The sequence below is a fragment of the Ictidomys tridecemlineatus genome, chromosome 5 (genome assembly GCF_052094955.1).
Source record: "Ictidomys tridecemlineatus isolate mIctTri1 chromosome 5, mIctTri1.hap1, whole genome shotgun sequence".
In the NCBI taxonomy this organism is placed as follows: domain Eukaryota; kingdom Metazoa; phylum Chordata; class Mammalia; order Rodentia; family Sciuridae; genus Ictidomys; species Ictidomys tridecemlineatus.
The window spans coordinates 13080558-13106423 of record NC_135481.1 but is presented as its reverse complement, the minus strand read 5'-3'; the positions used below and the strand labels follow the sequence as shown (position 1 = coordinate 13106423).

The 25866-nt window shown below is 35.3% G+C and overlaps 2 protein-coding genes across 7 annotated transcripts in view; one reads left to right on the top strand and one right to left on the bottom strand.

Annotated features, from left to right (window-relative positions):
- Nucleotides 1-11732: 11732 nt before the first annotated feature.
- Thap10 (THAP domain containing 10) lies at nt 11733-14909 on the bottom strand. Its single transcript, XM_021727962.3, is given in 3 exon segments — nt 11733-14409; nt 14411-14495; nt 14498-14909. Coding segments are annotated over 3 exon segments (678 nt in total). The 3' UTR covers nt 11733-14228.
- Nucleotides 14910-15116: 207 nt separating this feature from the next.
- The window catches only part of Lrrc49 (leucine rich repeat containing 49), a 161982-nt gene continuing 151232 nt past the window's right edge, over nt 15117-25866 (top strand). For 2 of the 6 annotated variants that reach the window (XM_078049356.1, XM_078049355.1), the window contains exons 1-5: nt 15432-15503; nt 15905-15961; nt 18190-18277; nt 23922-24119; nt 24444-24546. In XM_078049356.1, coding sequence (XP_077905482.1) covers nt 15447-15503; nt 15905-15961; nt 18190-18277; nt 23922-24119; nt 24444-24546 — 503 coding nt within the window. In that variant the 5' untranslated portion in view covers nt 15432-15446. Of the gene's footprint in view, nt 15256-15431; nt 15504-15904; nt 15962-18189; nt 18278-23921; nt 24149-24443; nt 24547-25866 lie in introns of those variants that run through there. The other 4 variants (XM_005316743.5, XM_005316744.5, XM_078049357.1 and 1 more) reach the window with 4 other exon arrangements.

Below are 25866 nucleotides of genomic sequence, written 5' to 3'. Positions count from 1 at the left end.
CCCCAAAAGGCATGCCTCACTTTCCAAGATAACTCACATTCTCCCTTGAATGTGTATTGCTTGCTTCCCTAATAAATCTCTGCTTGGGTTTGTCAGAAATGGGAAGACAGGATTGCGGAGACAGTTACAGGCAGGGATTACATCAAATCACCCCTCTGATCTTCAGTTTCTTCATCTGCAGATGAAAGGCATGAGCTCTACCTGACACATCTTGAACTCCTTTTCTATGACATGGTGACACTCTTACCATTATATTTTATCCTATTTATAGCTAAAAGGTATAGAATATTTACCACGTTTCAAGAGGTTTGCATATTGTAACTCATTTAATCCTTTTAACAAAAATATGATCTAAGTACTAAAATCAATTTTTCAAATGAGTAGACCTGGGCCCAAAGAGAGGAAATAACTTTCAAAGCACAGAAAGCTGATAAGTGATGAAGATTCAAACTTTCATACAACCAGGGTAAAGGGAGCAGATGAAAAGATGCATCCAAACTGTTTTGCAATTTCCCCAGATATTTTTTCTTCCCATATGCTAAATTTCACGGATTCTTTGTTCTTGGTACAGGAAAGACAGTTGTTAATGTCAAATGTTAGTCAGAATTTATTTGTTTTTGTCCTATTATCTGCAGAGCTAACTCCTAAATATTTATAAGTTGTAAATCTGGTTAATAGGTAATACAGGCTTATATGCATTTCATTGGCCTCTCCTGTTTCTCATTGTGGAACATTGTTTCCAGGTTGTAATGAAGACATTGTGTCTTCATTACACAAGAGGTTTTCTTTTAGGGATCTTATAATATGACTTCAACTATCACTCTTATATAAGCGCTTCCTCAGACCACATCTCCACCTTTCTCATTGCCTAAAAAACATGTATGCTTTCCTGTTCCATTATCCTCTCAGACTCAATTTTCAATACTCATTTAGCAAATGTTTCTAAGCACTTACTCTGTGCCAAGAACATAGGCCCTTTGAATGGTGCTTGGTACATGGGAATACTAGTGAAAGATAGGTCTGACCTCCGAATTGTATAGAGTTTAGTGGGTGATCAGTAAATCAGAATGCCTGTACTTCAGTTATTTATAATGCAAAAGAGTAGATGCCATGCCAGATTAAGCATTATATGCTTTGGTAGTGTGCAACGACATTTTATCCAGTCTGAGGAGAAGGTAAAGGTAGGATCAGGGTAGGTTTCTCAGAAAACTTATTTCTAAAATTGAAATCAGCACCTTTCTCTCCAAACCGGCTCCTTCTTATATCTGTTATGGTAGTGCCATTTTTTTTTTTTTTTGCTATCTAGGCTTGAAAACTCTCATTCACAAATCTCGTGTCTAAATTAATTGTTATGCCCAGCAAATTCTCCCTTCTCAATATTTCTTCCGTTTCTTGCCTTTCCTTATCCTAAGTTAATCTTTATCTTTCCAAATCAAGACTGTTGTAAAAATATGTCATCTTAACCCTAACAAATCCCCTCTTTCCAATCTTCCTATGCATGCTCCAGATTCATTTTCCCAACATATTTTCTACTAATAAATCTCAGTAGCTCATTCAGTACCCAGATGTTTAAGACCAATCTGCTTATTCTGTAGTATTCTGTCCCAATATCTCAATATCCCAGAGCTCCCCTAGAAATCTGCTGTCAGTCTAATGACATGATTATCCTTCTAAGTCACTCATCCTCAGACTTTTATGAATTCATGCTTGGGTGGACTTTTCTTTTTCTCCCAGTCCCTCTTTTGTTCTTGTTTGTTTGTTTGTTTACAAAACATATCTAATCTTGTCTCTTCTTAAAAGGCCACTACCATTTTACCTATTTTATAAAACCTTCCCTGAAAAGCTGCAAAATTTTTTGCTTGAACTAGCCATTTGGTAATCGGAATGTATTGCCTTTTCTTTCAGTATAAATTCAGTCAAATTTATACAGTATAATCTATATACAACTGCAATGGATATAATGACATAGCCTTCATCACATCAGGATACGAAATATTCCATCACTCTCAACAATGTTTTTATAACGTAATTTAAGATACACTTTTGTGTCAGCCCTACCAAAAGTAAGTAAAGCTGGAGACTTTACAGGAAGGGTTCTTGTGTGGGAGTACCTAATAATAACGATTACAAAGGATTCTAGAATTGCAAGCTTGTCCTGAGTTAATTTGAGCCTGATCTCATAGTCCTACATATTTTCCTAACCTCCTACAATTATAAACTCAATCTGTTTTTCACTGATTTGATTATGAGTTACTGTCTTCATGGTTTTTAGAGACTGGCTGAAATACTAATTGCTTACAAAAAAAAATGCTTTGCTGTCTTGTTAATTGTTGTCTTAGCATGACCCCTGTCCTAGGTATATGCCATGTCCAGACACCTGCCATCTGCTACTGTGGACCTCTGGACTGCTCTGATGCTGACTACCCTTAACTGTCCACACCCCCCCTGATAAAGAACAAGGACTTGGGCTGGGGTTGTGGATCAGTGGTGTAGAGCACTCGCCTAGCATGTGCAAGGCCCTGGGTTCGATCCTTAGCACCACATAAAAATAAATAAATTAAAGATATTGTGTCCAACTACAATTAAAAAATAAATATTAAAAAAAAGAACAAGGACTTTGAGTTACTTCCCCCAACTTCATACTCTTTCATCAGGAAACATCTTGGAGATATTATCACCCATTTTTCCATAGAAATGGAATGTAGAAATTGACATTGGGGAAATGTAACAGTGGTTCACCTTATACTTCCTACATAGCCCTTGCTTGCTGCTCTGCCACTGCAACTGATTTTTAAAACAGACATGTTTCTTTCTCTTCCTCTTTCTTGCTCCTCCCTAATCTATCTTCCTCCCTAATCTCAGGGGAAATAATATTACCTTTCTTCCTCATCCTAAACAGAGTTATCTGTCCTTGAGTACACACCACCATAGGAATGAAGTAATCCAGACTTTGGGGATGGTACCAGAGGAACTCAGAAATGACTGTCTCCTAAATTAATGATTGAATTACAACTCCAACAGAGAACATGTGGAATGTAGCCTTTGAATTGCCTCTGTTTCTGCTGATGGGACAGCCTCTGGGACAGGAGTCCCCTGTGTTTCTCCTTTGCTAGCAAAGCAATAAACCTTCTTTAAAAAAAAATCTTTCTAAATCTAATGAGATGAGATGATTTTTCTGTTATTCTTTCAATGTGGTGAATTATATTGATTGATTTTTGGATGTGAAACCAACCTTGTATTGCTAAGCTAAACTCAGATATCATGTATTATACTTATAATATATTGAGGATATGCTTGCTAACAGTTTGTTAAGAACTCTCGCATCTATGTACACAGGAAATATTGGTTTCTAATTGCCTCTCTTGCAACATCATTGCTTAGTTTCACTAATAGGACAATGCTGAGCTGTTGAGGTAGAAAGTATTCCCTAGTCCTTTTCTCTTGGAAAAGCTGGATATTATTGGTATTATTTCTTATATGAAAGAATTTATAAGTGAAGTCACCTGGGCCTAGATATTTTTCTTTGTGGAAAAGATCATAAGTACAAATTCAATTTCTTTGATGGGATACAGGGCTATTCAGACTTTGTTTCTTCCTGTGCTAGTTTCAACAGCTTGTTGTTTTTTTCTTTCTAGAATTTCTTTATAGTTTCCATTTCTCTATTGAGATTTCCTCATCTCTTCACTCAATAGTACTGTATTTTTTTTCTTGAACACTTTATAATAGCTGCTTTAAAATTCTTACAGGCCAGTTTTGATCATCTTGGAATTTTGGATGTGTTTGGTTTCCTATTGATTTTATTTTGACTTGATTAATACATCATACTTTCCAATTTCTCCACCTAACTAATAATTTGTAATTTTCAATTGGACATTTTGATTGGTATTATGTCATTATTTTCCTCCAGAGCCGTTGAGATTTTTTTCTAATAGCCAACTACCTTTGCTGGACACAAACTCCAAGCTCTGTTCTCACTGTGATGGGTAACAGTTAACCTGAGGCTTCCACCTGTTGCTTTATGTTGAGTCCCCAAGGTAACAACACATGTGTAGTTCAGTGATTAGTCAGAGATTTAAGTGGAATTTACAAGCAGATGTTGGGACTCTTCCCTTCTGGCTTCCTCTTCCATGACTTGTCCCATCACTTTTCATTTAGGTAGATCTGAATTCTTACCTCTGATGCCTTAGGCCAGTAAAATTTCCATTTTCTAGAATTCTCATGGAAGAATATTTTTTTTGTTTAAATATTTTTTTAGTTGTGATGGACCTTTATTTTTTAATTTGCTTATGTGTCGTGCTGAGAATTGAACCCAGTGTCTCACACATGCTAGTCACGCACTATACCACTGAGATATGTATAACCCTAGCCCCATGGAAGAATATTTTTGGATGAACGAACCTTACATCCACATATTCTTGACATGTCTCTTCTCATACTTAAAACCCAATGTTTTTCATTGTATCCAATTAGGTTTCTTAAGTATAAGAAAAAACACTGGAAGATTATTAAATCAGTCATAAGCACACACAAATTTAAGCCTGTAATAAAATAAAAATTTTTTATTGTAGCCTTGTTATGATTTGGACCTGAAGTGTCCTCCAAAGGCTTGTGGGTTGAAGCCCTTGTCCCTAATGCAGCAATATTCAGAGGTGGGACTTTCAGGAAGTGACTGAATCATGAGGGCTCTGACCTCATCAATGTCCTAATCTATTGATAACGGAATGGACTATTGAGAGATGGTGGGAACTGCAGGCAGTGGAGCATGGTTGAAGCAAGTAGGTCCCTAGGGGTGAGCCCTGCCTGCCTCCCATGTGTTTCCTGGCTTCCATGAGCTGAGCAACTTTCCTCAGCCTTGTCTTTCTGCTATGAGTTTCTGTCTTGGACCCAGCCCACCAAGACTGAAACCTCTGAAAACTGAAAGCCAAAATGAATTTTTCTTCTTCCAAGTTGATTTACTCAGGTATTTGTCACCATGATCTTGAAAAGCTGACCAACTTGGATTTTTAATACTTAATGTGGACTGCTCTCACATACCACTGCAATCTCATCTCTTACCATTCTCTGCCTAGTTCATCATCTCCGGCCACCCTAGCATTCTTGCTGTTCCTCAAACACAGCAGAGCAGTGGCTGTTCCTATCACCTGGAATGCTCTTCCCTTAGATCATTGTGTAGTTGCTCCTTCTGGTCATTCAGGCCTCTAATCATACATGGTCTCTTACCATATATTATCTTACCTAAAAGAGCTTCTCAACAAACACTCTCCCCCCGTGCAATTATACCCTAGCATCATAATCTACTTTATTGTCTTCAAAGACTAAACACTATGTGAAATTATTCATCTATTTTGTTGTTGTTGTTGTTGTTATTGTTGTTTTGTTTGTTTACTATCTGGCTCTCCTACTTAAAGGAAAGTTCCAAGAGGGCAGAATCTTTTTATGTCTTGTTCATCAATGTATTATAAGTGTCTAGAATAGTCATCTAGCGTTGAATATATGTTTAATACGTACTTGTTAAGTAAATAAATAAATGAAGAATAATATGAGAGAATTTAGGCAAACCTAACTTTTTCTCCCTATTAAACTCATCTGGGAACAAAATAGTTAAAACACATCTATGCAAAACATGAACACATCATTTAAAATCATGTCAATGTTTTATTTTACTGTAGGGCAGTAGAACATTACACAATACATTATAAAATCATGTGAATCAACAAACCAACTTTAAATTTCTAATTGATGGGAGAAAAAAAAATCCAAGGGAATATTTTTTTAAGTGCTCATATGGCTGCCAAAGCTTTAACATGTAGAAATGAAGTAGACTCATAACCATAAAATTGGAGATGAATGGGCCTGTAATATCAATTAAGGTTTGAATTAAGGCAATAGGTTCTTTCAAAATTCAAGGAACATCCCTGTCTTGTTCCAGTTTTTAGGGGGAATGTTTTCAATTTTTCTCCATTTAGAATGATGTTGGCCTTGAGGTTTACATAGATAGCTTTTACAATGTTGAGGTATGTTCCTACTAGCCCTAGTTTTTCTAGTGTTTTGAACACAAAGAGGTGCTCTTTCTGCATCTATTGAGATGATCATAGGATTCTTGTCTTTAAGTCTATTGATATAATGAATAACGTTTATTGATTTCTATATGTTGAGCCAACCTTGCATCCCTGAGATGAACCCCACTTGATTGTGGACACTATCTTTTAAATATGTTTTAGTATGTGATTTACCAGAATTTTATTGAGAATTTTTGCATCTATGTTCATCAGGGATATTGATCTAAAGTTTTCTTTCCTTGATGTGTCTTTGTCTGGTTTTGGTATCAGAGTGATACTAGCCTCATAGAATGAATTTGGAAAGTTTTTCTTTTTTCTATTTCATTGAATAATTTGAGGAGTATTGCTTTTAATTTTTCTTTGAAGGTCTTGTAGAACTCGGTGGAGCTTCTGTCTGGTCGTGGGATTTTCTTGGTAGGTGGGTTTTTGATGGCATCTTCTATTTCCTTGCTTAAAATTGATCCATTTAAATTATGCATGTCCTCCTGATTCAGTTTGGGTAGTTCATATGTCTTTTTGGTGACTTCAAGATTTTCTATTTTATTTGAGTATTAATTTTCAAAATAGTTTTTAATTGTCTTCTGTATTTCAGTCATGTCTGTCATGATATTTTCTTTTTCATCACAAATTTTAGTAATTTGAGTGTTCTCTCTTTTTCTTTGTTAGTGTAGCTAAGGGTTTATCATTTAAAAATGTTTTTAAAAGAGCCAGCTTTTTGTTTTATCAATTTTTTGAATTGTTTCTTTTGTTTCAATTTCACTGATTTCACTTTAATTTTAATTATTTCCTGTCTTTTACTGCTTTTGGTATTGATTTGTTCTTTTTTTAGAGCTTTGAGATGTAATGTAAATAAAGTCATTTATTTGTTGACTTTTTATTCCTTTAATGAATGAGCTTGTCAATGCAATGAACTTTCTGCCTTCATGGTGTCTCAGAGATTTTGGCATGTTGTATCAGTGTTCTTATTTACTTCTAAGTATTTTTTTATTTCTTCCGTGATTTCTTCTGCTATCCATTCATCATTCAATAGCGTGTTATTTAGTCTCCAGGTGTTGGAGTAGCTTCTATTTTTAATTTTATTGTTTATTTCTACTTTCATTCCATTAGTATTTCTTCTCTCTCTCTCTCTCTCTCTCTCCTTTTCTTTTCTTTTTCTTTTTTTTGTATTTTCCAAGGGTTGTTTTGTGGTGTAACATTTGCAGGTAAATGGATGGAGCTGCAGAATATCATGCTAAGAGAAATAAGCCAACCCCCCCAAAACAAAGGCTGAATGTTTTATCTGATAAGTGGATGCTGATCCATAGTGTGTGTGTGTGTGGGGGGGTGGGTAGGAAAGAATGAAGGAATATTGGATTATGCAGAGGAGAGTGTGGGGAGGGGAATAGGGAGGGGAAGGACAGTGGAATGAGGACATTATTATCAATATACAGGTATAATTACAAGTTTGGTGTGACTCTACACAGTGTAAAGCCAGAGGAAGAAGAAGTTGTGCTCCACTTTTGTACAATGTGTCAAAATGCATTCTACTTACATATATAACTAATTAGAACAAATTAAAAAAAACTCAAGGGACAATAGATACTTATGGATGGTAATTAGCTTTATTTTTTTTTTAAAGGGAGAGTAGTGAGAGAGAACAGAGAGAGTGAGAGAGGAGAGAGAGAGTGAGAGAGAGAGAGAATTTTTAACATTTATTTTTCAGTTCTCGGCGGACACAACATCTTTGTTGGTATGTGGTGCTGAGGATTGAACCCGGGCCGCACGCATGCCAGGCGAGTGCACTACCGCTTGAGCCACATCCCCAGCCCGGTAATTGGCTTTAGAAGAATTATATGTTTAATAATAAAACATAAAACAGCCATTTGAAATTCAAGCCAAAGTAGCAATAACAACAATATGATATCAATAAAAATAATAATGCTGAGTTCACAAAATCATTGTTTCATATCACAACTCTTACTAATACTTTATTATTCTTTTTCTTAAAATTAAAATAATACTATTCTAATTAGTCTTGAAATTAGCTTTGGAAGAAAAACATTTTGGTGTAATATTCAAACCTTGAAGTAAAAAAAGCGTACAATTTTTTCAATCATGTAGGACTAACGAGATATGTTAGTTGTAAAGTGAATTTATTTTTTGTTATTTTCAAAAGAAGATCAGAATTATGGAAATTTTCTCAGAAATCATTACAACAATTTAGTTAGTGGTGCAAAATTGCCATAGAATTTTTTTCTGGTAAATGGTAGATGAAATAACTGAGTTTTACATGCTTGTCTCTCAAATGTGGGATTCAAAAGAGGGGAACTGATGGAGGAAAATCTGGCTCTTGTAATAGAAATACATTAGAATTGTAATGCTGTTTTTGTACATGATGCTGATAAGTCAAATCTAAATTAATTGAGCTAACTAATTTGTTACAGCAGCAAAAAGTGAAATACTTTTCTTAGAATCTAAGTATGTGAAACTATATCTCAAAATTGATTCCCTTCAAAAATTTTCTGTAAGAGTCATATCTACACCTGAAATGCTCAGAAGGAATGATCTATAAATCAAACAGTATTACAAAAGAACAAACTAATGAATAAATAGAAAATAAATCACCAAGGGAAAACGTCCTGCTTCACTCCCAAATCATTTACTAATGTTAGGTGTGGCTATGCTCCCACACTTAAGGCTTAATCTTTCTTTTTTCTTTTTTTGTTTGATATTGTGGATTGAACCCAGCGGGTGTTTAACCACTGTGCCATGTCTCTAGCACTTTTTATTTTAAGACAGAGTCTCACTAAGTTGCTTAGAACTCACTAAGTTGCTGAGGCTGGCTTTGAACTTGTGATCCTCCTGTCTCAGTCTCCTAAGCCTCTGGGATTACAGGTGTCCATTACCATGTCGGGCTAGTTCAAGGCTTAATCTTGAACTGGAAATGTTGCTGATATGATTATGTTTTATAGCCTGATTTCCACCAAAAGGACAAAAAGCAAAAGAACAAAGGTGAAAGTAGGATGAAGGGAAGTTTGTGGCCAGGATTGTCTTCATTATCTTGTTGATTAGGCAAACTTTCCTTAGACAAGAGCAAAATTTTCTGATACTCAATTCTCAAATTATCTTGAAGTGAAATATTTACAACAGAAAAGAGGCAAGATCTGAAAATTTATAGCACATCAAAGCATATTTTTAGGCCACAAAGCAACTCTTAGCAAATATAAAAAAAAATAGAGATAATACCCTGCATACTATCAGATCACAATGGGATAAAATTAGAAATCAATGATAAGACAAAAAGTAGAAACTTCTAACACCTAGAGACTAAATAATTCACTATTGAATGATGAGTGGATAGTAGAAGAAATCAGGGAAGAAATAAAAACTACTTAGAAGTAAATGTATCATAATCTTTATGGCTGTACAGTAATCTATTGTAGAGATGTGGTATAATTTACTAAAACATTCCTTATTACTAGGAATGTTTGAATATAAATTTCCTGGGTGAATATTTGTTTGCTTCTTCATATTAAAAGTTTAAGAGCAGAATTTCCAGGATGTATTAAGCTAATGGAGCATGATTTAAAGAAAATATCTAAAGTGAGGCAGAGAGAAACAAAAGGAAAATGGAAAATAAATTCTTGTAAAAGACAAAGGAAAATGGAAAATAAATTCTTGTAAAAGACATAGGACATAAGATCAAAAGGTATAACATAATATTTGCATAGTCCAAGAGCAGGAAATAGAGAAAATGAGGCAGAGGAAGTATCTGAACAAATAACAGTGAATAATTGATCCAAATGAATAGAAGGCATTAACACGGTTGCAGAAGTATTATGAACCCTTTGCACTTATCAAAACAAAACTAAATCTACGTATTATGGTTAAATTGGAAAATAAAAAGTAGCCAGAGGGGGCAAAGATATATTCCCCTCAAAGGAGCAATTGTAAGACGATGTTTCAAATCTTGGGAATACAGAAAAGACTGGAAGTAAAATGATGGTGAAAGACATAATATGTACATGTTAACCAAAAAAAAAAAAAAAACCTGGTGCCACTATGTGCACTGTGTACCTAATAACAAGGCCTCAAAATATATAACACAAAATTGTTCATATTATATTAAATGTATTAATTTAGAATCACAGTGGAAAATTATAACATACATCTCTTACTAATTAACTAGACAAAAATACCAGAAAAGATATAGGAAATTTATGATTAAAAGACAAATATGGAACACTGTAACCAACTGCATAACACACACTCACTTCAAATGCATATGGAACATATAAAAGCCTCAGTTTGGCCAATACAAATTTTAACAGATTAAATCCATATATTTTATTTTCTCTGGCTATGGTTAATCAACCTAGACATCCATTATAAAATAATGACTACAAAATGTGAATGTTTCAAATTAAAAATGTACTTCTAAGTGGCCTTTCAATTAAAAAGAAAATCACTATGGAAACTAGAATATGTTTATACTAAATAATAATAAAAATCCTCCACATCTAAAACTTGTAGGAATCAGTCAAGCATGCTTAAATAGGAATTCATAATTAAAAATTTTTTTTCAGTTGTCAGACACAATATTTTCCCCCCATTGGCCACAATATCTTTATTTTATTTATTTATTTTTGTGTGATGCTGACGATCTTATTTTTCTCAAGTCTCGCAGGTGCCAGGCGAGTGCTCTATTGTTGAGTCACAACACCAGCCTGGGAATTTATAATCTTTAATGCACATGTTAGTTTGGAAAAATTAGGTAGACTTGATATATTGTCATTATTAACATTATGCAGAGAACTATTCCACAAAATTTCTCTAAAATCTATTCATTGCAGAGCAAGATTTTTCTCCCTAGCAACACTACTCTACCGAATTCTAGCAGAATTTCCAGGATGTATTAATCTAACGGAACTTGATTTAAAGAAAATATCTAAAGTAGGGCTAGATTTAAACAGGCCTGTCACAAAAAAGCTATTCAAATGTCCAATTAACATTAGAAATGTGTTTTGTTTCCTTACTAATTTCATTAGTAATCAGGGAATGCAAAGTAAAATCACTACTACACATATTGGGTACATGGACTCGTGAAAAACTAGCAATCCTAAATTTAAGTAAGAATGTGGAACGTGTGAACTCTCTAATACTGCTAGTAGAAATACAAACTGTTACAACAATTTCTGGTATAATCCACTAAAGTTTAATATAATTCTATGGGTGATATACAACAGAAATGTATATACAAATGAATCAAAAGACATGTACACGAATGTTTATTGCAGTGGTATTTATAATAGCCCCAAACTGGTAACAACCTGATGTCCTACAACAGAAGAAAGGTAAACAAATTTTTGTATTTTCATATAATGAAATATTCTATATAAAGATGAAAATAAATTATAGCTATTTGCAACTATATGGATAAATTTCACAAACATGTTGACTAAAAGAAGTCAGACGCACACACACAAAAAAATGCCTACAGTATTACATTTATATGAAATCCAAAAAATAAAACTTGGCTGCCTTTGAGGAGGGGGAAGTGCTGGGACTGAGGTGATAAGGGAACTCTTGGGGTACCAGAAGTGTTCTATTTCTTTGTCCTGGGTTGTTGTTACACATGTTCAATTTGAGATAATTTAATGACTGGCTGACTTAAGATTTGTTTATTTTTCTATATTTTTGCTACACTTCACCTAAACAGTTTTAAAAATGCAGTTGTTGTTTTTTTAAGGGTACAAAATTATGTCAAAGAAAACTAATCATTGCTTTATGAGGAAAAAAATGTCAGCCAATGTATAGTGCCCCTGAGGGTCCCTTTCTTTCCTCTGAGGTGGCCTCTTATTTTTCTCAAGTTTCTATAACAGGGAACATTTGTATTTCTATCTGAAACACATAGCACCCAGGAGATTGTTTGCAATAGTGCCATAATAATGTTGCACAGCTCTAAGTCATATATACTCTACTAGGAGAATAGAAAAAGCCATGGTTGGGTAGTTATTTACCTAGTATCCCTCGATTGCATATCTGTCCTTTTATACTCTGCTCTATGAGTTGGGGCTGGGACTCTGAAAACTATTTGTCAATTGGCATTATGTTAGTTTCTGTCAAACATAGAATATATTAAAATAGGATTTTAAGTCATACTAAAAATAATAATGTTGTAGAGTATCAGACATTTGATCTTGAGATTGTGAAGAAAAAGAGTCAACATAAACAAACTTTCTTCGTGATGTTATTACTTTTTTCGTCCAGACTAGGATAGATTTTATTACTATCAGTTTGAGTTAAATTTTTTCCTCATATATTTTTAAAGTGACTATTATTAGAACTTTATATAGTATCCTACTAACTCAGCGAGTACATCAATGTAATATAGGTTGTTAGAAATTTTGGCTGGCTATTCTTACTAATTGGAAAACAGATTTGGTATCTCGTCTGGATCTATTTCTCAGCGGGTATTCTTTGTCATATTATAACACTTTCTGTTGTTTCAAACTAGCCTGGCTTCTCCCCCAATTTTTATTTGGTGGCACAATTACAGGGCATAAAAATGGTATGGGGAGTGTGGTGTATGTTTAATATCTATCTCTTACTTTAATCTGTATTCATTTTATATATGGATGTACATGTACATGTTTGGAAAATGTTTGGAAAGGTAGTGATGGTACATAGCTGGTTCAAGGAAAGGGCAGGTGTCTTGATATGTATACAGCCTGGTAAAAGGGAAACTGGTAGAGAATTGAAATTTCTATTATACAGTGAAAAAAGTGCTTTTATAGCCAAGTAATCACACCACAGATATTTTTTGAATTCCTTGAAATTGCATAGTGTTCAAGGCATAGGCAATACAATGGTAAATAAATTAGATATGAACGCTGCTCTCATGGAGCATACATTCTAATGTGAGACAAATACATAAATTACACATGTATTTCATGACAATTGTGATCTGTGCTACTGAAGTATATAGAATATGTGAGTGGTAACATATAACTAAGCAATCATATAATTAATGGGAAAGATGTTTGAGCTTATTTCTAAAGAAGAACTTAATGGGAGATGATGGGGAGTGGGAGAGGCATAATTCCAGGGCATTACAGGAACAGTTAAGCAAAAAAGTTTTCTTGGTAGGAAGGAATACAGTATGTCCCCAAAATGAAGAGGTCAGCACTACATTTATAAATGAACAACAAGGATATTCAAAGATAGTGGATTTGAATAGGAATGGTGTACCACACCCAGGGCAAAAAGGATGCAGGGACATCAAATTGTGTTAATTATTTTGTTCATCATCTAAAAAATTGCAGAATATCACTTAAGGGTTGTAAGCACCTGTTCCAATGTCGGAAACAGCTTGTTTTTGTACAAAGAGTTTGTCTGGCAAATTGGACCTAGAGTAAGGATTATAGGCCCATGACCTTCTGGTTGAACTTCCTCATGCATAAAATTGTGCATTTGTACTAGATAAGCACTAAAGTTTCCTTTGGCTCTAAAATTTCACAAATGTTTCAAGCCAAAATATGTTACAGGTCACTTGACTTCTTGGGAAAATTTGTCCATATCTAGAAATGAATACCTTTTATATCTAATTATGAGCCATAATTTAATCTAATTAAGTGTAATCAATGTTTGTAAGGATTAGAAAAGCAGGCAGAAAGGGGGCAAGATGGGGAAATTCAGCTCATCAGGTACGTTTACAATTAAGGCAGCCAGTCTCAGTAAAAAAACAGGGTGGGAAGGGGCTGTCTATCAGCAATCCTTATCTTCAAACAGTAGCCCTTCAGCATCCTTCCTCCATCATTTTTAACATATGTAATTTAAGTTCTTCACATTTATGTAATATATTACAGTTTAAAGCATCTCAATACTTGAAGAGATTTGCTTAAATTAAACCCTTTCTATTTTAAAACTCGGGAGCAATGCGTGAAGGCCATCCTACACCCTGAAGGGCAGGGCTTGTGTGTGTGTTTTGGAGGAGAGGCAGGTAGAAATTAAAGTGTGAAAGCTAAATGGGACTTTGGGAATCACCTCTAAGGCATGCTCCTTATTTTAAAGATGACAGCACAGAAACCTGTGAGGTGAGGTGCCCTTCCCAAAGTGATACCAAGTGGAGAGGCCTAGCCACAGTCCGGGGATCCTTCCACGATCCTGGCTGGACTCTGAGGATTCCCTTTACTTCTCCCTGGCGCGTTCAGGAGGCTGGTTCCGAGCAGCCTCAGGACGCCTGGCTGCCTGCAGCTCTCCTCCCGCTTTCTCCCCCTGGGGTAGTGGCAAGGGCACCCGGTGCAAGGTGGGCACGGCGCCTGCCACCAGCCTTTTGCGCTAGGAGAAGCGCAGTTTCTTCTGGATAACCTGAGACATCAAAACAGGCGGGGGCAGTTGATCCAGCAGTCATTGGCCCCAGCCGTCATTGGCAGCCACGCACGAAGGGATCCCACCTAGCCGCACGGCTGTGTCTCTGGGGAAGCGGAACAAGGACTTCCCAGACTTGGTGGTGTTGCCACAGTGGGAGGCCCCAAAGTGGGCCGGCTTGTTGGTCGTCCCTGGTGCAGGGTAGCCGGGGTCTGCGCCCTCCCGATTCGAACACGCTTTTCGCTGCGGCCTCAGCGCGGAGGGCTCCCTGTCACTTGTAGACTCTGGGTCCGGCAGTTCTCTTCGCTGCCTCGGGTCAACCGAAGTGCCGAACTGGGATCCAAATGCGAAGGTCTTTGATATCTCCCTCCTCCTCCTTTTCTTTCTCCTTCCCGCAATGCTTCCCCGCCAGCAGGTAGACAAGCAGAGGGATACAAATTTCGCGCGGGAGGTGTTGAGGTGGGCCCTAAAGAGCAACGGACCGGAAGTGGTGGTTGTCATAGCCACCGAAGTGTCCAGCCTTTCCCCATCTAATCCTCTTCCCAGTACTCTCTCCGTTTTTACGAAGCCAAGGAAAACAGAACCAGGAAGTGCTGACGCACCGGACCCCTACAAATACAACCAGATGTTATAACGACGGTTTCGGTCAGGCGATTTGGGAGGGGACCAGACCGGAAATGGTAGTTTCTATGGTAACCCCTGAGCGGGTTGCCTGGGAGATGACCTCTTGTGGTCTCTCTGAATCTCTGCTGTAGCGTCACCTAGAAGGCAGATCTAACATCCTGAACTGTCTCCTGCCATGATTCCCGGGAAATACCGCTCTGCTTCTGGCCGGACTGCAAACAACGTAGGTTGGGCCTTCCTATTTGGTCTTTCTTCCCACTGGTATTGTCCTTTCTGACTGGCGTCTTTGTCCTAGGTGATGGGCTGTGTTATTGGGACCAGGACCGCTAGGTCTACTCAAGCTATTGTCTGACCGAGGTTGAGGTTCGTGGGCTGGACCAAGGCGCTTGGAGAGTGTATAATGTTGTATGATGAATGTTCAAAGTCTGGTCCAGGATCTGGGCTCCCCAGAAGGTGGAGCTGGTCTGCTGTGTAAGATGCGGGTTCATTTAAATTCCTTTTATTAGTCAATTTCTTTTCTTTTTAAATTGATAAAAGAATCTATTCTTAGGTACGTCTATCTCCTTCACCTGCCCCATTTATTATTTATTTAGACCTGAAATGATAACTCTCGAAAGCCCAGGATACCTCAGTGGAGGGTTAAATTGGTGCCGACATTTTGAACAAATCAGCGAGACCTTTTAATTCTTATATGTGATTTTATTGATTTCAGCAAATCCTCAGAAAATTATCATTTACCCGAAACAAACAAAATGGAGCATTCTATTCTATTTTTTTTTTTTTTGCTAGAGTCTTTATCCCATTTTGGGGAGAGTGTGTGTGTATGTACATAATTTAAGAGCAAATTTTATGGTTTAATTTTTATATTTCAGGTGAACTGTGGGCTTCATCTGGTTATTCAAACATCATCGCTTCCTGAAAAAAACAAAGTAAGATTTAAGCATATTAATATTTCAATTAAAGATAAATCATTTTATATTCTATACCAATAGTACTGTGATTTAAAGAGTATTTATATTTTTTAGTTGTAGATGGACACAATACCTTTATTTTATTATTTTTATGTGGTGCTGAGGATCGAACCCAATGCCTCACACATGCCAGGCAAGTGCTCTACCACTAAGCTATAACCCCAGCCCCAAGAGTATATTCTTAACTGGAAACTTTAAGTATATTTGCTTTAGTCTCTAAAGTTTTTTTTTTCTGCCTGCATAAAACCAAAATTTGTCCTATTTTAAAAACTTAATGTCATTTCATTGATTACATGAGGTAAGTTTTTTGACACTTAAATATTTCTGAAATGAAGATCCTTCTTAAAATTGGTATCAGGTCAGAGGGGAAGGGAGGGGGCAGAGGGTTAGCAATGATGGTGGAATGTGATGGACATCATTATCCAAAGTACATATATGAAGGCAAGAATTGGTGTGAACATGCTTTATATACAGAGATATGAAAAATTGTGTTCTATATGTGTAATAAGAATTGTGATGCATTCCGCAATCATGTATTTTAAAAATAAAAGCAATTAAAAAAATGGTATCAGGTCAGTTTAATTGAGAATTTTTTTTAACAGTGGATGAAATAAGGATATGTTTTATTACTGATGACATCTTACATTGGTTAAAATGTGGTAATTTTGTAGGGTATAACTACGCATTCCTTTTTAAAACAGGAAAGAAAAACTAGGTTAACTGGAAATATGTTAGGCTTAATATTACTTAGAATGTTTTCAGACTGTTGTGAAAATGAGACTCTTTTTTTTTTTGCCATACTATTTGCCCATGATACCTCTGTCCTTTCCAGAATTTCTGGCTTTTTATTTGATTTCTAAGATTTTGAGGTAATTATGTTTGTCTACTCCTCCTGTCTTACCTCAGTACTCAAAAATACTTACCTACCTCCCAAACCACTGTTTTCAAGATGCTGCATCATGTTTCCTTTAACCAAATTGGAAACCTTTGACCATCACAATTCAGATATTTCCTGAAAGGTTGATAAATTGATGTCATTGGAAAAATTTTAAAGGGCAGAGTTTACAAATAACAAGATGAAGAGGGTAATGAATGGGGTGAATTTGAGAAGGGTGGGTGGAAGGACCATTATTCAAGAAGGCAGCAGTTGAACACATTATGTATATATGTGAAAATAGTTGAACACTTGGAAGATAAACCATTTGATTATCTCTAATAAACACCCCTTAACTTCTTTTCATTATTATAATGGGACATAATGAATTCCCTCCAAAGCTTTCTCAATTCTACCACTGTAGTGTTTCTAGGAATTTTGTGTTCATCCAGGTCCTTTCCAAACCATTCCCTTACTCTCGTGTGGATACATGTTATGGGAAAATACCATTAGCTCATATAATTCTTTAGGACATAATGCAAATGATAATATAATGTTTATATTATGTATGAATGAGAAACATCACAATTCTTTTAAGATACATATTTAAGGGCTTTTGGTGTCTAATCAATGAGGTTGTTTTGGTTTTGTTTTTCTCAGTTCTACCAGATAATTATTTAAAATTAATTTAGTGAAAACCCATTCTGAGGTTTAAATATACAATTTTATTATGTTATGATATAAGAAAAGTGATTTTTCAACATCATTTAATTTTTATTTTTAGTGTGTGTTTTTCTTTTTTTTTAATTGAACAAATGATTCTTTTAATCATTGTATTTCTGTTGATAATGTAAAGACATTGGAAGTGCCTCAAACTGGAATTTGCTTTCCTCTGATCTCATGAAATGACTCTAATTTTATGTGTGGTAGAATACATATAACATTAAGTTTTCAATTTAAAACATTCTGAAGTGTACAACTGAGTGGCAGTAAGTATATTCACAGTGTCGTTCAACCATAATTTCTATCTAGTTCCAGAACTTTTTCATCACTCCAGATGGAATCTGATGTACATTAAGCAGTTGTTCTTTATTCCCCAGCTATTTCAAATCCATAGAAGCAACAAATATGCTTTCTATTCCTATGGATTTACCTTTTGTAGGTATTTCATATAAATGGAATCATACAATCATATGTGGCTTTGTGTTTGGCTTTCTTTCACTCAGCATGATGTTTTCAAGGTTCATCTGTGTTGTAGCATGTTATTAATTTTTTATTATCCAGAAATTTTTCCTTAAATAATGTTTTTCAGGTTGAATTCAAGATTAATAGAGAAACATCATCATTTCCTGGAAGACTCTTACAGCATGACCTTGAAAGAAACTACTCAAGTAGGCAAGGTATTGTCAGTTGAGTAGAAATCAGATATAGTTCATCTTTTTGGGATAATATTAATTGTTTAATAATGTTGAATTTCTAGATAGAAATAAACTTCAGTTAAAAATGAAATGGTTGGGATGGGGATATAGATCAGTGGTAGAGCACTTGCCTAGCATGAGTGAGGCCTTGAGTTCAATTGGAAGGAAGGAAGGAAGGAAGGGAGGGAGGAAGGAAGGAAGGAAGGAAGGAAAGAAAGTTTCGAAGGAAGGAAAGAAGGAAGTTTCATTAGTTATCAAATTGGTTTGGTATTTGTTTAAATCAGAATTGGTTTGATATATGTAGCACAATACATTATTTTCAACACAGAAAAAAATGTTATTTTAGTTTGAGAGTAGGCTACGATAGAGAATGGAGAATGTCCCAAATATTATAGTAGAACAGAAAAACTGGGTAATTAGGGAGACTAAGAATGTCAGAAAACAAATATTTGGGAAATAAGGAAATAGTGCAAAATGGAAAGAGAAGGGTGAAAAAGAAATAATCTCTTTACTATTATTTACAATCATGAGTATTTTCTATCAAAGGCCTTCAACTTCAGTGTATGCCATTTGGGATCTTGTTAAAAATGCAGATTCTTAGTGCTCCCCTTTCATCTTCCCCATTCTGATTTAGTAGGTCTTGGATAGAATTTTGAAATGTGCATTTTAATGATGCCTTAAGTGATTCTAATAGATATGGTTTGTGAACCACCCTTCAATGAGTACGGCCTAATATGATCTGCTTATATTTCTGAAATGTATTTTTAAATTAAGGAAAAAAATCTTTTTAGCATATTTGAGTCATGATTGGTTGTTAGCTACTGTGATGTGCCATTGTTAGACAATTCAAAATTCTTACATACAGTACTACCTCTATCTCTTAGGAGTTTGTATGAGAGGGTTGAGCAGTAGAGGCACCTAGATTTTCTATCTCATTACTGAATGAACATAAGGCGATTTTGAATTAGTTTTCTCTTTTTGCTTTGGAACTCCTGGGCCTTCCTTTTGGATCTGTCTAATCTGGACTGTCTTTTCTCTTACATATGTCCTAGGCTCTTTTCTTGGCCAATTACTGAACCTGGTACTAACCTAATTATAGTTCTGTAATACAGGAAGCATCTTTCTTGCCATCTTTGATTCAGTTCCGTGTGTATTTATAGAGTCTGTAGTATGTGTTTGGCACTGTTTTAGGCATAAAGATATGTATATCATCTAGAAATTCTCAGGGTTTTTTTATGCTTTCATTGTGAATTTCCTTCACATTTTTAATAAATGTATTTTAATTATTTTTTCTGTAAATCATGAACCATACTTAAATACTTTCCTAAGTTTTCTTGAGTTATAGTAGGGAGTTGATATACTGATTTGTGGATGACTGGCTCCATAAATTTATTTAGTGATAAAGAATTACCATGTGTCTGCTAAGGAGGAAATAATATGGATGTATTGATTTTTGTGAACCTGAGAAGTGAACAGTTTTATATGTAAGTAATAACCCATACAGTATAAATTAAAAATTTATGTAGAGAAATATAGACCAATTTAGCTTTTCCTTGAAATATTTTATTCAAAATCAATAAATTAAGAATTTAAAACTATGTGTGTGGAGGGAAAGAGACACTGCTTGATTGCTAAGATCCTAATAAGTCACTGGGAAATACAGTCAGGACTTTGGCTACTAAAACAATCTGAAAGATAAGGCTAAGTGGTACACATTTATGGCAATATACTATACTATCCATTCAGTCACCCATCTGACTACCACCCACTTGTGTGTCTATCCTCCCATGAATGTAGAGTACATACAACAGAGTGAATATTTTTACCAATTGTGGACCATTATGCCTCTTAACACTTTGAAATACTACTTATGAATGAATTAATTCAGCATCTTTGTATTAAAATGCAAGAATTTCTGATTTTCTTTTTAAAAGAAATAACACACACTAGATTTCCAATTAAGTTTTAGTAAACTGGAAAAACAATTTAGCTACTGATTGCCTACTAAATTTAGATGCTACCAAGAAGAAGTAAAGTAAAATGAGGTTCATTTCTTAAGGTACTTAAAAATTTAATTGGGAAAACAAAGGCTCTGTATTTGGTAAGTTAAATAGTAAAATATGATTAAACAATAACAGAGGAAACATTTCAATGTAAAATTTTACCAAGTGATATGGCGTAGTGATGTGGTTACATACACACACACACACACACACACACGTATGTATATGAATGAAAAAGTTTTAACTGAAGATTTCTCTGGTCCTCAGTCATTTAGAAGATTTTTTTTTTTTTTTTTTTGGAGACAGAGATGTCTTTAATCCATTGGACATTTGCTAGAAAAGTGAAGAATCCAAGTCCTTGTTATAAAAGTACAAAGTGTTACAATTAATTTAAGACTTGCATATGCTCTTTTCCTGGGTTTTTGGCCTAGAAACATTTACAATGTCCCTTCCATTAGGAAATGGAACTGAAATTCCAAGCTGAATTAGAAACTAACTTAGGGACAAAACACATTTGTAAGATCAGCATTTCATCTAAGATCTGGGGCATACCTGGTAGGCTTTGCATTGTGACCAACCCTAGAGGGATGAGAACAGAGATGGGAATAGGTGTTCACCTGATAAGCAGCAATTAGAGAAATGCGATTTAAAACTATACAGAGATTCCATCTTATATCATCAGAATGGCAATGGTGAAAATAGTTTTGGAAAAACAGGGAGGATAAGAAGATGGATGAAATTAGAAAAGCTAAGACTAAGCACAAGATTATTTATAAAGCAATTAAAATTTTTTTAAGACAAAGAAAACGAATAGGATCCTCAACCAGACTCTTAAAGCGCAAAAAGTAAAATCAAGAATTGACAAATGGGATGGAATCGAACCTAAAACCTTCACAGCAAAGAAAACAATCAAGAATATGAAGAGGGCCAACAGATGAAAGAAAATCTCTGCCACTTGTACTTCAGATAGAGCATTAAACTCCAGGATATATAAAAAACTCAAAAAACTTAACATAAAAAAAAACCTGATCAATAAATGGGCAAAAGAATTGAATAGGCACTTCACAGAAGGTGAAATATGAATAGTCAACAAATATATGAAAAAAATGTTCAATTTCTCTAGCCATTAGAGAAGTGCATATTAAACAAAAACTGAGATTTCATCTTACTCCAGTCAGAATGGCAATTATTAAGAATACAAGCAACAATAAATGTTGGCGAGGATGTGGGGGAAAAAGTACACTTATAATTGCTGGTGGGACTGCAAATTGGTGCAACCACTCTGGAAAGCAGTATGGAGATTCCTCAGAAAACTTGGAATGGAACCACCATTGGACCCAATTATCCCACTCCTCAGTATATACAAAGGACTTAATATCAGCATACTACAAAGATGCAGCCACATCATTATTTATGGCAGCTCAATTTGAAATAACTAAGCTGTGGAACCAACCTAGATGCCCTTCAACAAATGAATGGATAAAGAAAATATGGTATGTATACACAATGGACTATTATACAGCCATAAAAAGAATTAAATTATGGCATTTGCAGGTAAATGGATGGAGCTGCAGAACATCATTCTAAGTTAAGTAAGCCAATTCCAAAAAACCAAAGGCTGATTGTTCTCTTGGAACACACAATAGGGAGGGAGGGAAGAATAGAAGTTCAGTGGAGCAAAGGAGAATGAAGGGAAGGGAAAAAGAATGGGAACAGGAATCACAGTAGAATGAGTTGGACATAACTTTCCTATGTTTATATATGAATACGCAATCAGTGAAACTCCACATCATGTACTGTTATGCCAGGTTCGTGGGACCCCAGTAGATCTCCAGGAGCCAAATCCGATGCAATCACACAAGAGTCTTTATTGCAAGCTCCAGCCTGGACTCACAACCATTTCAGATGGGGGAGTCCTGAGTAATAAGTCCCAGTCCTTTATTTAGGGAGATTTTATAGTTTTTTTGGGGGATATTCTATGCGCCACAACATCATACAGCAAATCATTTCATACTTGAGTAGAGAAGGCAGCCTAACCCTAGAAGATTTTGTGTGTGGATTTTCAGGCCTTTCTACTGACTCAGTTTTGTCTCTTGCTGATAGTAAGCTCATCACACCAATAGTGATTATGAATTTTGTGTATGATAGTAGCTGAAAGGAATGAGGATAAAATTATCTTATTCACTGAGTGTAAACAAATTTATTATTTGATTTTTGCCTCTGTATTCCAAGTCTTATAAAGTTTTAGTCTACTTCTTAAGTTCATGGTTGGCTTGAAGGCTTAAAAAATAATTCAAAAACTTCAACTCTAATGTTAACAAGAGAAATTGAGGTTGTTTATTGTCTTCAGTTTTTCCTTTATCATCTTTAGCTGACTGGTTATCTTTAGTCAATCTTGTACTGCAGTTGACTCTTTAGACAGTTTTTTTGTTCATTTTTAGACATCTGATTTTTTTTTATTCCAAACTGAATCATGTTTGCTTAGGTATTGTACCAGAAGGTCATCATGTCAGAAGATCAGCCTGTTGGTAAACATGATATCAATTCTGAATGCTTATATTCTGGAACACCATTATTAATCATCTTGATATTTTATGCTATCCAAAAAAAGCAAGATGTGAGCGCTGATTATCTTGTTCAAGAAGCTAGGTGGGGGATATTTTAGTTTATGTCTTGTAGATCTGAAGAAGTTAGCAAATACAATGATATTTGTTAAAAGCTTTACAGCTTTTTTTTTTAGTTGTAGATGGACATAATATCTTTATTTTATTTATTTTTATGTGGTGCTGAGGATCAAACCCAGTGCCTCATATGGGCTAGGCAAGCACTCCACCACTGAGCCCCAGCCCCAGCTCCTTTACAGCTTTTTAGTATGATCTGGTTGGAACTTAATTTTAAGTTGTTATCATATTGTCGGGTGGCCTCCAAAAGAGAACTTTGGGTTCCTAGATTTGGTTTTCCTCTTTTGATTAGCTTGAGAAGTAGAATTCTGTGGTCACCTCAAGTTTTATTATTTATTGCTTATTGCTTCCTCCAAGCACTTCCGCATCAATTGCTGCTTTCAGATTTTTTTCTTTATAGAGGAAAATATGGTCAATTTCCTCTAGTAGTCACAGTGTCACCTTTGACCCATCACTTAAGTCTTGCTGCATTTTTGTAACTTTTCATCAGTTCTTCTTAACCCTCCTACATTCTTCTACTTCTTTGAGTATCTCTTAATATCAACTTCCCTTAAAATCTGTCTGTAACCCTCTTCATTAAGTGAGAAACACTTATGTGCAAATATATTATTTTTATTCTTCATTTTGTGTGTTTATTTATTAATTTTATATGTATATATCTACTAGATTAAAAGATGCTTAATGTTAGGGACATAATTGGCCAAGAACCCATAAACCTCACAGGGGTGTCATATCTGCTATGGACCTGAATTACAAGTGCACTAGATTTACTGACATCTATTTTGGTATCTTTGAAATAATATCTATGAATATTAGCTGAACACACAAAGAAAAAGTGATGATGTGAAGTTACATCTGTGATCCAAAACTACTTTCTGTGTATTTTATGTAGCAAAGTCTTGCATTATGAAGCATTGTGATAAACTTTTTGATATTTTGAAGGAGATGGAAGAGTAATAAGTCCTTCGCTTCGTTATAAATCATCATGCATCTCATCCACAACAAACGTGACAGAACTATGTGGGCTGGAAATGAAAACTGCCACAACCTCCTTATCAGCATTTGGAGATTCTTCCATTCAGACACCTTCAAAGTCCAGAATTCGGCAGGGATGTCATAGTGCTGGCCCAAATGTATCTGGTAATGAGGGACTATCATCTCAGTTATTAGTGAGTTAAAATTTATTACTAGGGTTCAGAATTATAAAGGGATAAAGATAGCACTAGAGTAGTTCTGTATTTTCAACCAATCTGTAAGGCAAGGGAAAAACCTAACATGTAGTTTAGGTTTGAGGAGGAAAGAAACAAGCTCAAATTTAGTAATTAATTTCAAATATGGAAAACCATAGAAACTTCCTAGAAAAGATGTTTGTAGGTGTCAAAGTTCTCCAAATATAAGGTAACTTTATTTCCAAAATTTTAAAGGTTTGTCATAATCAAGTAATTTGTATATCATTTTCAATAGGTGATCATATTAATTTGGTGAGCTCATCAATGCCATCATTTCCTATTCTTCATCGTTCTTCTGAAGAGAAAATTCTTTACTCAGACAGATTGACTCTAGAAAGGTGAGGACAATTTTATCTATCTATCTATCTATTTATTTATTTATTTACTATTTATTTTTTCTAGATAATACATAGACATGGTACAAGATTTGAAAGATGTGAAAATCTTCCTTTATATTTCTCAGCTGTCCCATTATCCTGCTAAATATAGTCCTTTTTTTAAACTACTTTTTTATCCTGCCAGATGTATGGTGAGGAATTTTATATCTATATATAAAAGGACTTGACTATACTCCAAAAGAGTACTATAGTGATTCCAAAATATAGTTATGTTAGTCAGTTTTGCATTACTGTATCAAAATGCCTGAGATAGTCAACCTAAAAGGAAGAAAGGTTTATTTTGGCTCATAGTTTTGAAAGTTTCATTCAATGGTGAGTTGGTCCCATTGGTTTTAGGCCTGTGATGACACAGTATATCATGGAGTATGTGCATAGTAAAGCAAGCTACTCACCTCATGGAGTGTGAGAAGAAAAAGAGAGAAACAGGAAGGGATCAGGGTCTCAAAATCCCCCTCAGGGCATGCCTTTGATGACCTAAGAACTCCTACCAGGGTCCATCTCCTACAGGATCTACCACCTCCCAATAGTGCCATAAGATGGGGACCAGGACCAAGCCACTAACACACAGGCCTTTGACATTTATCCAAACCATAGCAATGACATTGATGAAAATGGGTTTTTAAATAGGAAAAAAAAGACTTATGGTCCTAATGTGGACTTATTGGGCCCAATCTCCTTCTCTCACTCTGCTGCAGTCACACCCACCTCCTTGTTCCTTGAAAACACCTTATATCTGAGGGCTTTTGTGCTTGCTGTTCCCTTTTTCTGGAAGGGTCTTTCTCTTTATATCTATAGGCTCACTCCCTTACCTCCTTCAGGTCTTTACTCAGATGTCTCATTTTAGGGATGACTTCTCTGGCCACCTTCTCCAAAAGTACAACCCTTTCCACCCTGACATTGTTCAGCCCTCTTCTCTGCTTTATTTTTCACTTAGCATTCTATAACACATTAAATAAGACATTAAATATTTACTTATGTTTATTGTCTGTCTCCTCTTACTAGAATGTAAGCTCTATAAGCACAAGGATTTTTATTCAGTTCTGTATCCCTGGCACCTAGAACAGAGCCTGGTACAAAATAGGCTTTTGATAAAAAAGTTAATAAATGAATAAATATATTTAGGTCTTGATATCCATCTTTATAGCTAAGAAGGTATCCATATTAGAATGGTGGATGAGATCCCAACTCCTATCCAAGTGCTATAACCAGCACAGTAACCAGCTCTGTTTCAGTTCATTTAGCAGTCCACACCTGACACAA